The sequence below is a fragment of the Dicentrarchus labrax genome, unplaced genomic scaffold, assembly GCF_905237075.1.
Source record: "Dicentrarchus labrax unplaced genomic scaffold, dlabrax2021, whole genome shotgun sequence".
Classification (NCBI taxonomy): domain Eukaryota; kingdom Metazoa; phylum Chordata; class Actinopteri; family Moronidae; genus Dicentrarchus; species Dicentrarchus labrax.
Genome location: NW_026136703.1, coordinates 9,792,401 through 9,805,565, shown reverse-complemented (window position 1 = coordinate 9,805,565; position 13,165 = coordinate 9,792,401). Strand labels below are relative to the sequence as shown.

The 13,165-nt window shown below is 40.6% G+C and overlaps 1 protein-coding gene across 2 annotated transcripts in view; it reads right to left on the bottom strand.

Moving 5' to 3' along the window:
* Positions 1 to 255: 255 nt before the first annotated feature.
* The window catches only part of arhgef10 (Rho guanine nucleotide exchange factor (GEF) 10), a 50,073-nt gene continuing 37,163 nt past the window's right edge, over positions 256 to 13,165 (bottom strand). For both annotated transcript variants that reach the window (XM_051391721.1, XM_051391724.1), the window contains 5 exons: positions 10,796 to 10,938; positions 8,484 to 8,658; positions 2,128 to 2,250; positions 1,204 to 1,722; positions 256 to 1,110 (listed from right to left, as the gene is read on the bottom strand). In XM_051391721.1, the coding sequence (XP_051247681.1) occupies positions 1,220 to 1,722; positions 2,128 to 2,250; positions 8,484 to 8,658; positions 10,796 to 10,938 (944 nt within the window). In that variant the 3' untranslated portion in view covers positions 256 to 1,110; positions 1,204 to 1,219. The remainder of the gene's footprint in view (positions 1,111 to 1,203; positions 1,723 to 2,127; positions 2,251 to 8,483; positions 8,659 to 10,795; positions 10,939 to 13,165) is intronic.

Genomic DNA, 13,165 nt, shown 5'->3' with positions numbered 1-13,165 from the left:
TAGTTTCAGTCAAGAAAAATAGGCACACTGACATTCTTTTCCTCCTCCATGTCTTGAATATGACTTACATTTTTTACCATAATGTCAACTCCTTTACATTTCTTTGAGCTGGAAACTCTAGAAAAGCTGCAACAAAGTGGATGTGTATTTCCCAAGAGGAGAATCATCAGTTTAAAAAAACTACTGAAGGATAATAAGTAAGAAAAACTCACAGAATTGCATGGATGCTTTGAAAATTCAAGTAAATACACAAGGTTGCTCAATAAAACAGTTTATGCATTTGTTAATACAAAGTACATACAAATTGTGACAAAAGTATAAAGCTTTCTTTCTTTTTTTTTAAATATCCTTATGTGAGACACAAAGATGTGATGGGGTGAGGGGGATCTCTCCTGGTGAAAACAACTCTTTCATACCTTTATGAACAGAAACCTGGCCAGCCAGGGATTCTCATCAAGCCTTCCCTAACTCATTCAGTCATCAGTGTTTCACCTTTTTAATCCCTTTTCTGTTAACAGAATGGTAAAAGCAGCGGACAAGCTGGTTCAATAGTGAAGGGATTTGACACGGAGCCTCTCTGACCATAAAACTCACACACGTGTAATCCTGAGTTGTCATACTTCATATTTACAACTCTGGCCTTGACAGATGATCTGGCCAAAAACCTAATCCTAATCTTAATAAAACCTTTATGTAACAGACTCAAAGCTCCATCGCTACCTTACATGCCTTTCTCGTTTCCTTTCAACACTGATTTAAATACTGCAGTCCTATATAGTCAACTGGTATGGCACGAACACTGAAGACAAATGTATTAGCCATGTTACAACAACCAACTTTATCAGGGGGTGTTTTCAAACTTAACAAATACAGTATATCCTTTTACTGGTCTGTAGGGTGCTGTTTGCACCATCATGATTGTGGGTTGTTATACTAATCCTTTGTTTTTATTATGGCAGGAGACATTATTAGAAACTTCATCGGATTACTGTGGATGATGCTTGATGCACTTCTTGTTTCAATGAGACATTTAGTTGTTTTGATTGATCCCAAGTGTTCCATGAAGACAACAATCTCCTTGTGAGTTGTGTGCAGCACTTCTGTTATAACCTGAAAAGAGACAAAGAATATAGGTAAGATCCATATACAGGTCAGCAATTAAATGTTCTACTGGTTATTGATATAATGCTATTTCCAGCTTACCAAGGTGCTATTGTTGTTACACGTTGAGTAAGGGGATCTGCCAGATCATGATAGTAGAGGTGGTGTCCTCATGGCGAGACGGTTTTGTCTTTTTGTTGACCCTGCGGTTGCCCAACCCTCCGGACACCACCAGCAGAGAGCTGACATCTACCTTGCTGGCCCGGCGGCCTTTCTGGTGATGGGCTGGATCATGGAGCATGTCGTAAAGGGCCCCATCCTCGGGCCCGTGCTCCAAGGAGCCCTGGGATGGAGCTAGGGAGCCGCAGGACGAAGACAGGGAGTCCTGGAGAGCCATGGTGGTACAGCCTGCCTCTCCCAACCACACACCCCGTCCCTGAGGGGGAGCCAGGGCTGAATCTGAGGGGGGCTGGGTGTTCTCCCCATCATCGGTCTCTGTTGGCTGGACTGAGGTGGGAGGGGTGGATGACGACACGCCAGAGGGCCGGTTACACACTGCAGCGGCCACAGTGAGGAACTTGACTGGTCCGTTGTGGGCGTGTAGGGACACCATACCCCGACCTGACAACAGTTACAGTCGCTTTAATACTCATCAAGACCTTGAAGTATTTGAAATTTTAAACCAATTCATTTTCTGCAAATATGTCAGAACATCTCTGAGGCAAATCAACCCCTATTGAACCTCTTAGGAAGTATAATTTCAAAGTTCAAATAATTACGAACTACCATCAACAGAAAATCTTAACTTTTAATTAATTAAGATAAATACCAAACTGGTTGTCAGCTTCTCCAATGTGAAAATTTGCTGCTTTTCATTTTAAGATGTCACCTTGGGCTCTCAAAATGTATGATGGACATTTCCTTACTATTTTTTAAAAATCTAAATCATTTTAGACTGATTAATAATGAAAAGAATCCTTAGTTGAGTATATTTGCATATGGGATACAGTAATGTTTCAGTGTTACCTGTGACCTTGGGGATCCCCTGCAGTCTGGGGACAGAGAGGGCCACAGTCACCCCCAGGTTGGTCCCGACCAGCAACAGACCATGACAGACCAGCAGACTGCTCACTGACACTCTCTGGTTCCCTGTGAATACAACAAGAAGCATAACTTAATTTAGTTTAGTTAAACATTTAACTGGAAATATTGAGAGACCGCTAATGAATGTTTCTTGGAAAACATATTCTACCACCCTTAGTAATTTACAGTGTCAAGCATGACCTGTTAGACCTCACACAGATGCAGCGTGCTCATGCACACTGGAAAATCAGAAAAGAGCATAGTTAATGGGCCACTTGAATACTGTGCGGTGCGCGGGAGGGAGCGGGTGTATCTTTTTTGTAAGTGGGGCATTTCTACAGCGACAATGGTTATTTGTCTCCAGGGCAACGTAAAAAGAGCAGCCTGGATAAAAGCAGCTCTTTTCAAGTGTCTGAACACAGAAAAAATGTCCCATTATGGTCCACTTTGAGTCAAACAAACAAACACAAAAGTGTTATGTAACGAAATGAGTGAAGCGTAATGCTGTAATTAAGCAAGGAGCTCTGCCTCTGTGGCAGCTACAACAGGACAATCTGACCTGACCTTTTCCCTTCCATCCTGGTCAGAAAAATCACTGTGATGTCACTTTGGACTGTAAAAGCTGTTATTGTTAAGTTAACAGCACCTTTCAGCATGGATGGCAATAAAGTCAGGCTTGCTGTGTTAGCTGACTTATTATGTGGAGTTTGGCACTCATCGCAGACGTTCCCACACGGGAGCTTTGTCGGGAATAAGCTGTGCAACAAATGGTATCTAGTGAGACATTTTTATCATCATTTTGTATGATTGTAATAAGAATCTGGGGTTTTGTAAAAAAAAAAGTCTTTTCAGTCTTGCCATGTGGGAGGCGAGACTGTCATGAGTCATTACTGCTCTAACAGCTTGACTTGAATTTCCTCCCTCAAAGTAATCCTCTTGGGCTTTAGGAAAAATTACTGCCAGTCTCTCTGACTGACCCCCCTCACTAGAGCTGACCCTTTGCATGGGGCACACACACGCCATACTGCCACACTTCCAGGAATCATGCCAGATAGGCAGGCAGGTACAGTTGAAGACTGGGCCCTGAGTCTTGCCCACATGTGCTTCTAATGAGGGCCCAGAGTTAGCAGAAACACACAGACCGCTGGTCGGGGGCCTTGCTCAACTTCCTCCTTTCATAATATTTGGAGTTCCCCACCCAGAGGGTGAACTAAAATAAACCCAGAGTGAACGTCAACACGGCCCAGCTCTGGCCCTGATCCTACATCAGAGCACCACTTTGATCTGCACTTAGTCCTGACAACCAACAGCAGGAGGGAGGGGCAAATCCTAAACATTACAATAATATCAGCCATTCAGTCAGTCTAGAAATAACTCAGATCAGCACAATGTGGATACTTCTATTTAAATGTTGTTCACTCAATGATACAAACACATTTCATCAGTTGCATCACTGACAGAGCAAGGTTTAGTGTGCTGTATATCTATACACTAAACTAGGAGCCATGTTAGTGGCTCTCTGAGGATGTTAACATGCTGATGTTTAGCAGGTATAATATTTAACATTTTCATTTTGTTGAGCATGTTAACATTTGCTGATTAGAGGATCGGAGGATCACCAAAGGGATTATAATTCATAATGAGAGAGAAAATGAAAGGCTGTGCCAAATTTCAAGGGAGTCCATCAAATAGACTTCACTAAAAACCAAAAAAGGCCAACCTTATGGTGGTGCTAGAGTAGGGTCAGGGTTCACCAAAATCAGATGCAGTCATCCTCTGGGGACCATGAATATCTCTATAACATCTCAAAGAAATATATGCAATAGTTGTTGAGATATTTCAGTCTGGACCAAACTGATGGACTGACCAGCCAACAACCAACTGACCAACATTTTCATACACTGTATACCTCACTGGTCATAAGCAATCGTAGTTATTTTAATGTCAATTTACCATGTTTCCAAAGAGAAGAGACTAAGACAAGTTTTAAGTTATCCATTCCTATCACGTCTACTCAATCCATGTACCTCTGAGGGAGTGGATGTCCACTCAGACGTAAGCGTCTTATCCATGTTGGGATGTGTGCAACAATGGTGGCATACAAACAAAGAGGAGCTGGAGGTGTTATTTACTGACCCCCCTGATGTTTGTCTCCCATTAGGCCATGCACGGCTGCCTATTTAGGTCACAGAGCAGCAGACAAAGGCAGACTAGACCCTCAGCACAGCAGCCAGCCAGCTAGCCTTCATCTGAGACATCATCACGGTGCAGGCTGCTATGATGGAGGATGACTACTGCTTTTTGAAGTGCTTATTAAGAACTTTTTAAGATATAACTTTATTCACACTTTACCTCACTTCTTTAATATGAGTATTTTATGACTATTTTACATATTTTGTGCTTGTTCAGATTCAGTAGTACTTGTCTGATATATACCAAATTAAGATTTAGGAATACAGAAACTAGTATGTTTAAATTACCACTAAATTACTCTAAAACATGAGCCGCATAGGATTCTTTAATAAACAGTGAAAATTACTGCTATTACAGCATATTAGCCAGCTGTCTGTTTAGCACTTGGATAAGGAACTCCTGTCTGCAATAAAGGGAGTTAGCGGAATTGCTCCAACATGCATGAACATGAGAAGGATAGCCCCACCTAGAGCACCTCCTGCATTTCAACACTGCACCATTTAAATAGGCATTCACACCGAAGACAACGCCCCATCTCTGTGATTGTGAGCCCCATTGTGTGTTCTAAGTGTATACAAGCCAAAACTGCATTAGGATGTGTAATGTAATATCCCTTCATCATAATGTGGACTTCCTGGAGAAGAGGCTATTGCAGAACAAATTTCAGGATAGCGCCTTTTCTTGTAATTTTCTGATAAGCAGATATTATTTTTTAGCTTGTATCTCAGTAAATGTACATTAATGGGGCACAGAATGGCAAATGAAAGACCTGTCACTCATGGCCTAAAACACGTCGATTGCATGCACTCTCTCCTGTCAAAACAGTTTGGCTGGTAGTTCCAATTACATCAGAGTTTGTGCAGAAACAGCACATTCTTTTGGTCTCAGTCTGCTCCACAGCAGCAGCCAGCAGTGATAAACGCCACTGTGGAGCTTTCTGGAAAAGCAACAGAACACAGAAAGATTGGCAGAAAGGTGGACTTCTTTCAACCGATTCATAAAATAGCCAAATCCCCAACCACACAACCTTGTTGGTGATTTAAACAGGATGAAAAACGTTTGATTTCCATGCTGACTGACAGTCCAGGGAACCAATACTGTTATCAGAGGAAGCAAGCTCTTAATGGCGAGGCCCAGAGGATGAAAGCTTTCATGTGTGGTGGTCTTCCCCAGAACTGGCTTCCTCTGCGGTTGCATGGATCCTATTAGGCAATATGGGCAGTGAGGTCCCAAAGCAGGCTACTTTTATCATTCACATCTGTCTGACAAAGAGGCCTTCCTCTTGTAGCTCTAAACACTGCGTATCAGAGAGACATTCTCCCACAGTATCAAGTGAGGGTGGACACTCCCAGCAGTCGGTCATCTCTTATAGTTTTTACATACAGAACTTGAGTTTGTAAATTGAATGTTTCTGCTGTTGCTGGCACTATCTATAATTATTTTTTCTTTGCAGTCAGAAGCATGAGGCAGCAGAAATGCTGTTAATTACTGTGCCATGTTGAACAAATTGTAGTCATGGATACGAAAAGCTGCGAGTGAATGGTTCTCTGTCGGAGTTTGCTCCTAAGCCTTCACAGCACTGGATTCTGTCTTCATAGCCGCTCCAACAGCTAAGTGACATTTAAAGTCATCTCCCAAAAGCTAATTACATGAGATCTGACATTCTGTTAATTAATAAATGCTAATTTCTCCACACATTCTCTCCCATCATTCTGTAGCTAAATAATTTTTATGTCTTTCTGAATGTTATTGCTACCTTGTGGCAATAATGAAGAAGTCCCCTGAAGGCTACAGTCTAGGCAAGAGCTGGGCTAATGACAGCACCGCTAATGACGCTGAAGATGAGATAGCACCGAACTGCAGGCTAGTCATTAAGTGCAGACCACAATGCACATGCAGATTAAACATAGATGTCATCACAAAAAACTCAAAGCTCAGATCAAAACCTCATTTAAGTATGAAAACACTGTACAGTCCAGTTTCAAGGCGAAGGCAAAGAGTCGACTACCATTTATGTAAAGCAAGCCACAGCTGTCTGCATTACTCAGCATGAAGGAAAAAGAGACTGAAAGCAGCAGCGATTGGACTGCACAAATCCTGAGTTCGTATCAACAAGCAATCTCCCATCACCAAAAAAAAAAAAAAAAACAAAAACAAAACCACTAAATTCATCCTTTTAGGCTGCTATGTGTTTTTTGGGTCAAGCTGATATAACACGGCAGATTACAAGATCCAAAGCAGCAGGCCGCTCTGATGACTTCAGCCTGGGACGAGTGTCATTTTATTTGACCTGAACATCCTCTCCGACAACGTTTGGCTTAAACACACATGGCAGGAAACTGTTGTACAACCAACTACCACACACTATATATAATATCATCTGCTGTGAGGACAACAATTTCTATAGTAACAAAACTCTGTGTTGAAGAACACGCCCAGGACCTCTAAACAGGGTTATGGTACGATGTAGTACATTCCTTGGTTATACAAACATACTGTGTGTCACATACATGATTAGTTCAGCTATTCAGACCCTCAAAAAGCAAATATTTGCTCCCGACAATTAAAGTCATCTGGTATCAAACCGTCTGTGACGTATGGCTCATTTGTCTCGCCTCTGACATTGTTCTGCAGATATTACAACCTGTTAATGACAGGTTTACATCTGCAGCGCCTTAACACTCAGAGATCAAAGGTGAGCCATTACACTGGAATGATGTCAGTAAAGTAATTACTCTTCAAAGCAGGGACAAACCACTGTTCTCATCAGAGTTACCGCACTCACCAGTAATGCTATAATAAGTTTGTTGCATGGTAAAATCAACTTTCCCATACTCAGTCTTAAAGTGTTTTGTTCAATGCATTTAGGGTTCAGTTATTCCAAATGACTAAGAAAAGATGTTCTCACTTATCCATAGTGATATAGAGCAATGTAGATAGCTTCTCAAAACAAGCTCTTGATCTTTGGTACCATTAATGTTTGAGATAGCTGAGAAATGTTTTTTTATGCTGAACTCTATAAGCTCAACTAGTAGCTCAGCTTGAAATATGCTGTATATTTCAATGAGATGTCATAATTCATAATTCTATGTTTGGTCAGTTATCAAAAGGATGTCCTATTATTTGTTTTCACAAGTGTTCAGATTTGGGCTGGATTTTTCTTTCCCAGACTAAGTTCCCTTAGAAATTACTTGATGAGGTCAAGAGTGTTCTTGCAACACTATGAATAGAGATAAAATGAGAGGTTCCTGATTCACTGTTTAGACTAAAGGAGCCTTTGAAAGAGGGCGAGAGCATTACAAACCTGTCATAACAAAAGCTGTCTGAACCAGCACCTACACTGATGTCAGCTAATTACTGACAGGCACCAAGTAAGACAGCACCTCAGAAAACATGAGGTCATGGGGCCTGCTTCACAGTCCACAAATGCAGGGCTGTATTTGAATAAGTTTATTTGACTAGATGATCACAAGATCAGATATCACAAGCGAGAACAAATATGCTTTGCTGTTCTTCGTCAGACAGTCTGACACTCTCTAAGCAGACTCAGGCGAACAGATCGCATTACTGATTGATACTCAAGGGCAGGCGAGGAGAATTGAGAGAGGCTGTGGCTGTTGAAGTGGTAAAGGTGGTAAAACCACAGAATAACCATGACTGCATCTTAATCCACAAGGTTGTACACCAACCAAGGACTTCTACAAGGTGAGAAAAACCTCTGAAAACTACAGTACAGTATTTATTTATTTTTTTTTATTAGTTACTGTGTAAAATAAACCATAAACGATTCCAAAAGATGTTTATGTTTTGAACCACCTACAAAAATTATCTGCTGTTTGCTTTTTTGTCAAAAAAAAAAAAAAAAATTGGCAAAGGATGTAGAGGCCAAATAAAGAAATTTAGCAATATAGGCTGAATCATTTACAGATCTGTTTACTGGCAGAATAGTTGACCCTGGACAGCTGACTTTATCTCAAAATAATGAATACTTAAGCTTAATGTTATTCCCAGTGCTGATGGAATAAAAATCCACAATGTGTCTTCTTTTTAATAAGAACTGGATTGATAATTTGTCCGTCTATAAATGAAAGTTAAGTAAGTCTTACCAGGCAGTGCATTGTGGACAGGTGTGGCAATGTTAATGTCCTGCAGGTGCTCCAGGGTCTCGGTGTGGAAAAGACGCAGAGTGGAACCCGAGCTGAAGGCGATCCAGATGCCCACCCCAGCCACCACCATGTGTGACACCACCATGCCCTCTTCCTGGTGGGCCTCCAGCTGCCTCTGGATGCAGGAGACAGGGTAGGGTAACAGAAATTAGGCATTACCTACTGCACACTTAGAATACATTCAAAGCCAAAATGCCAAAGTAACAATAACATTTATTAAGAGTGAGTTCATTCAAAATATAAATTCATTAAATTAAAGACGTTGGTCAAACTTAAACAGAAATGCACAAGTACAAGTCAACTTGAGACCAACCATCCAACATCTAAACGGACCAAAGTGCAGGTATGCATGCTGTTCAATGTTCTACAGCTCACTAGCAGCTAATTACCTGATTATCAACTATTTATACAGCAAACTGACGTTAGCGATAGACTGTTTGGTGACTCATTCAACAAGCTAAGGTGCAGGAAGGTCCATCTTTGTAAGTTAGATTCACTAGAAATCTTGAATCTTTATTAATCAGGGTTGTTTAAACTCTTGTGTTGTCTGGCAGGTTGCTGTTGGTCAGTGTGACTGCAAATATGGTTTAAAATGAAGCAATTTGATTGGATGTATGAAAACAATCGATATGCCAACAAAAATAGGGAGCACCATCATAAAACCGAAGAATATAAAATATAAATGTCTTTTTGATTTCAGTTAATTTTTCTCAAAGAAGGACACAGAGCAAGTGATTCCAAGTGCAAATATGTATGTGTATGTGTTTTTTTTTGCTTGAAACAGAGGAGGTTGAGGCGAGGATGTTACCGTCAACAATTTAGATGCCACTAAATCCCACAGACAGGACCATTAAATAATTTTCATATTACAATTATTATATTTACAAAATTTTGTTTGCTGCATTAAGATGCAGAATCTGAAATGACACAACAACCTACAAACAGAACTTACTACTGTTGCTAGTGACATTTTAAACGCAGACTAAACATGACAGTGGCTACAGGGTGAATTTCTGACTTGTCTGTCTTGTATTGGCTATGTGTGAGTACAAACATGAGAAAAACTATTTGAAAAGCATATGACACCAATCAACCCACAGAAAATCTGTCTCAAGTCTGTTTAGACTACACCTGCACATGCATTTTCCGTGGTTGTTACGTCTGGGACCCTGTGATTACGCTTTACAGTCGAAATGAAATCAAAAGAATCACATTTCTACAATAGACAACACAGAATATGAAACAATGGTTGTTTTTTTTTTGGCCAAATCCACCAAAGATATTTATTTAGGGGTAATGTCAATATTTCAGAACATAATGAGACTGTCAGGAGTAGTCGAAACAGGAAGCACACTGAAAGGCAGTATTTACCAATGTTTAATACGATCTTGTACTATAAGCTTAAACTAAATCTGTTTCATAAATTATTTTCTTTAACTCTTTCATTTCTTTCATTAGTGTGAACAAGAATAGTTTTGAATATGTGCAGAGTGTAAATTTGAATTCTCTATGCATGGAGATACACTGGGCTCACCACAGGTTACATAATCTCGCCACACATTGCTCTACATGTAGGTGGAGTTATATTTAGTTAAGGAGAGTCCATTCACAAGTGTGTCAGTAAAATGTTCTCATAAAATGTTGTGATGAACAATCATGAAATGTAAATGTAATGCCCTGCATTTTTGTTTTTCACACATCTTATCTGTTGTTTCTTGTATTTGATCTACCTTTGATTAAGTATTTATTACATAATTATTTGAATATCCAGTTTCTTAGCCTTCTTACCATTTCTTCCTCTCAGTCTCTCTCTCTCTCTCCTGTTTCACTTACAGTCAGCACTCTGGACTAACTGTAAGTCCTAAGCGAGGAAAAGAGAGCGGGACAGGCAGGTGGTCCAGCATAATGAGCTTAATGAGGCTAAACAGATTATGAGTGAGTGCATGTCAGAGGGAGGTTACTATTCCTGGATCCATGGCTTCCATTCCCTAAACCAGGCCAGAACACAAACACTGGGAATACAATCCATATTTCAGGATATGGAAAGAAGGAACCACTGGATGTTTTTTATACTTTAAGTGACCACAGTTTGCACTTCTTGGGAAATCTCCCACACGAGAAATCACTGCACTCAAACTTAATCTCTGTTCACTGTTTCATATTCAGACTGGACTCAGACCCTGCTCTCTACACATAGGTGATAGACATGGTATGTAATAGTAGCCTGACAGCATCAGAGCTAGGTTACGTACCTCTACACAGTGTGTGTGGGTGCTTATGATGAAGACCTGTCCACCTGATGAAGCCCAGAGGTGCTCCTCCACAGCCAGCATGGCCTTGACTGGGAGGACTCCCAGCTTCAGCACCTTGGGCTTTTCATAGCTCCACAAACCATCTGCAACAGCAAACACAATTTTTTCACATCAGTACAAAAAAAAAAAAAATTGTATTTCACAAAATACCTTAGGAACAAAATGCAGTTTATATGCAAACACATAATACACATAAGGAACTGAAATCTAATAAAGTTGCAGTGTGATGAAACATAAGCTACAACAAACCAAATATTACTGTATCGTACATTTCTTCTACTAGTATTAATGCATTCTCTTTTGCAATGGAAATCTCTCTCAATCTCAATTTTTCATGTGACATAGTTAAAGGGATGGTTTACACTTTAGATGAAAGACACAGTAATAGTCGGTCTTTATAAATGTCGTCTGAAAAGGTCATCTGCATTTATAAGTCTGCTAATACTGGTGGAGTGGCCATTGATGGATTTCACAGCCTTCACTATGAATATAGATGGGCTGCGAGGCATTAGTCAGAGCTGAGCTCTATCCCACACACACCTCCTACACACTCTGTTCTACATGTGCCTGGGCACCTACAGTGCCAGCTCTGCTGCAATGAAACACCCCATGCAGTCAGTGTCTTTATAAATATCGGCACATTACATTTTTGCAATCATTTTATTCACTGGTTTATATTTCAATCAATTTCCTCATAAAATGAGTCTAAGTGCAAGTTTTTTAGACAGATACAAGTTCTATGTTTGCTTGGTTTTACACACAAAAACGGAAATGTACATCAGTAAAAATGTTCTTTTCAGGTAATATGTACTTTTAGCTAGAAGGTCCATGTGTTGAATACCAAATTCATTTCCTCCAGATACCACATTCCCTGAGTTAATTTAGGCCAGGAAGTGAATGAGGCCTCACCAACAGTGTTTGTTAAGAGAAGGCACAAAGACGGCTATTGAAGGCAGAGGTGCCACGCAGGGAGAGATGTTCTTTCAGAGGTACAGTAATGACTGGGGAAGTGAGGGGTAATCTCCCACTAAAGTGGCTAGGTGGGATTAGCATTCCAGCAATGCCCTGTGTACATTATTGTAATAAGCATACTATGTAGGTGAATGCACATAAAAGAAAAAGAAAATGAAAGAGGAATGGAGCAGCGGAGAAAAAGAAAAGAAAATGACAGGGGTGCCAACTTGCAGTCTTATGTAAGTCTGCCCACATCTCTCACTGCTGTAACTGTAGCATTCCTTCATGTCAGCGTCAGCTGCCACTAACTTATCATTGTGTATGTGCACAAACCAGACAGGGAACGCTGATTAAACCAGCCAATCATTCTTATTATTTTGACAAACATTCAACAAATAATGCACAATACTCTCAACAGGAAAAAGTAGATGATGCAGGATGTCAGAATATAGAAGACAAGAGATTATGTTCTGACTGTCTGTCTATGACGTGTGACCTTTGCCGAGTCATTGCCTCCCTCTTTCTCCATCTCTCACACAGTCAGTCACAAAGGAAATAGCAAGCGTGGCAGAATGAGGCTGACTGGCCAGCTTCAGACACACTACATCTACAGCCGGATAGCATTTCCATGCAGGATAACTCAGCACTGATGGCTTTAAAGACAAATCAGCATTCCCGTCTGTTCAGTTGTTTTTGAACCTTTGATCAGCTGACAGTTTAACATCCAAGAATAGAAGCTGATCATTTCTCCAAGCTCTGCTTGCTTTCTTCTCTGCAATGTAAACCGTGGGTCTACTTTAAATGCTAATGGAGTACAGGCAGAGCCTTTCACTGTGAAAACGTACTTGAGTAGCATTACAACAGGGATGTAGGGAACAGTTTCCCTACCAAACTATGCAGGGTGAGTGATCATTTTAGCATTAGGCACCATGTGCAAGTGACAGTGACAGAACTGTTGATGGGAAGAAATCATACAAGTCAGACTCAAAGCATTTAGTGCCAGGGGTTTCTTCTGGGAATTAATTTGAGCAGTGACTGAATCTGTTGGAACATTGAGTTACCAGTGTCTAAGAATTGGTATGTGGAGAATGAATAGGGAAAAAGAGGTGATATGTGCATCAAAAGGAGGAGTAATGAGAAGCCCCATAAACATTCCTGAACGGCTGCATACACACATTATGTTTCCTTCAGGCTCACTGTAGCTCAACTGTGGAATGAGCAAGACTAGTTTTCCTCCTGTGTTCCTGTCCTGAGGCCATCATCTATATTCTCTCTGTTTCCCTGTCTGTCTCTGTTTCTATTTCTTTCTCTAGCAGACACAAGCCTTACAGACCAGCTTAACAGAATGAAAAAGCT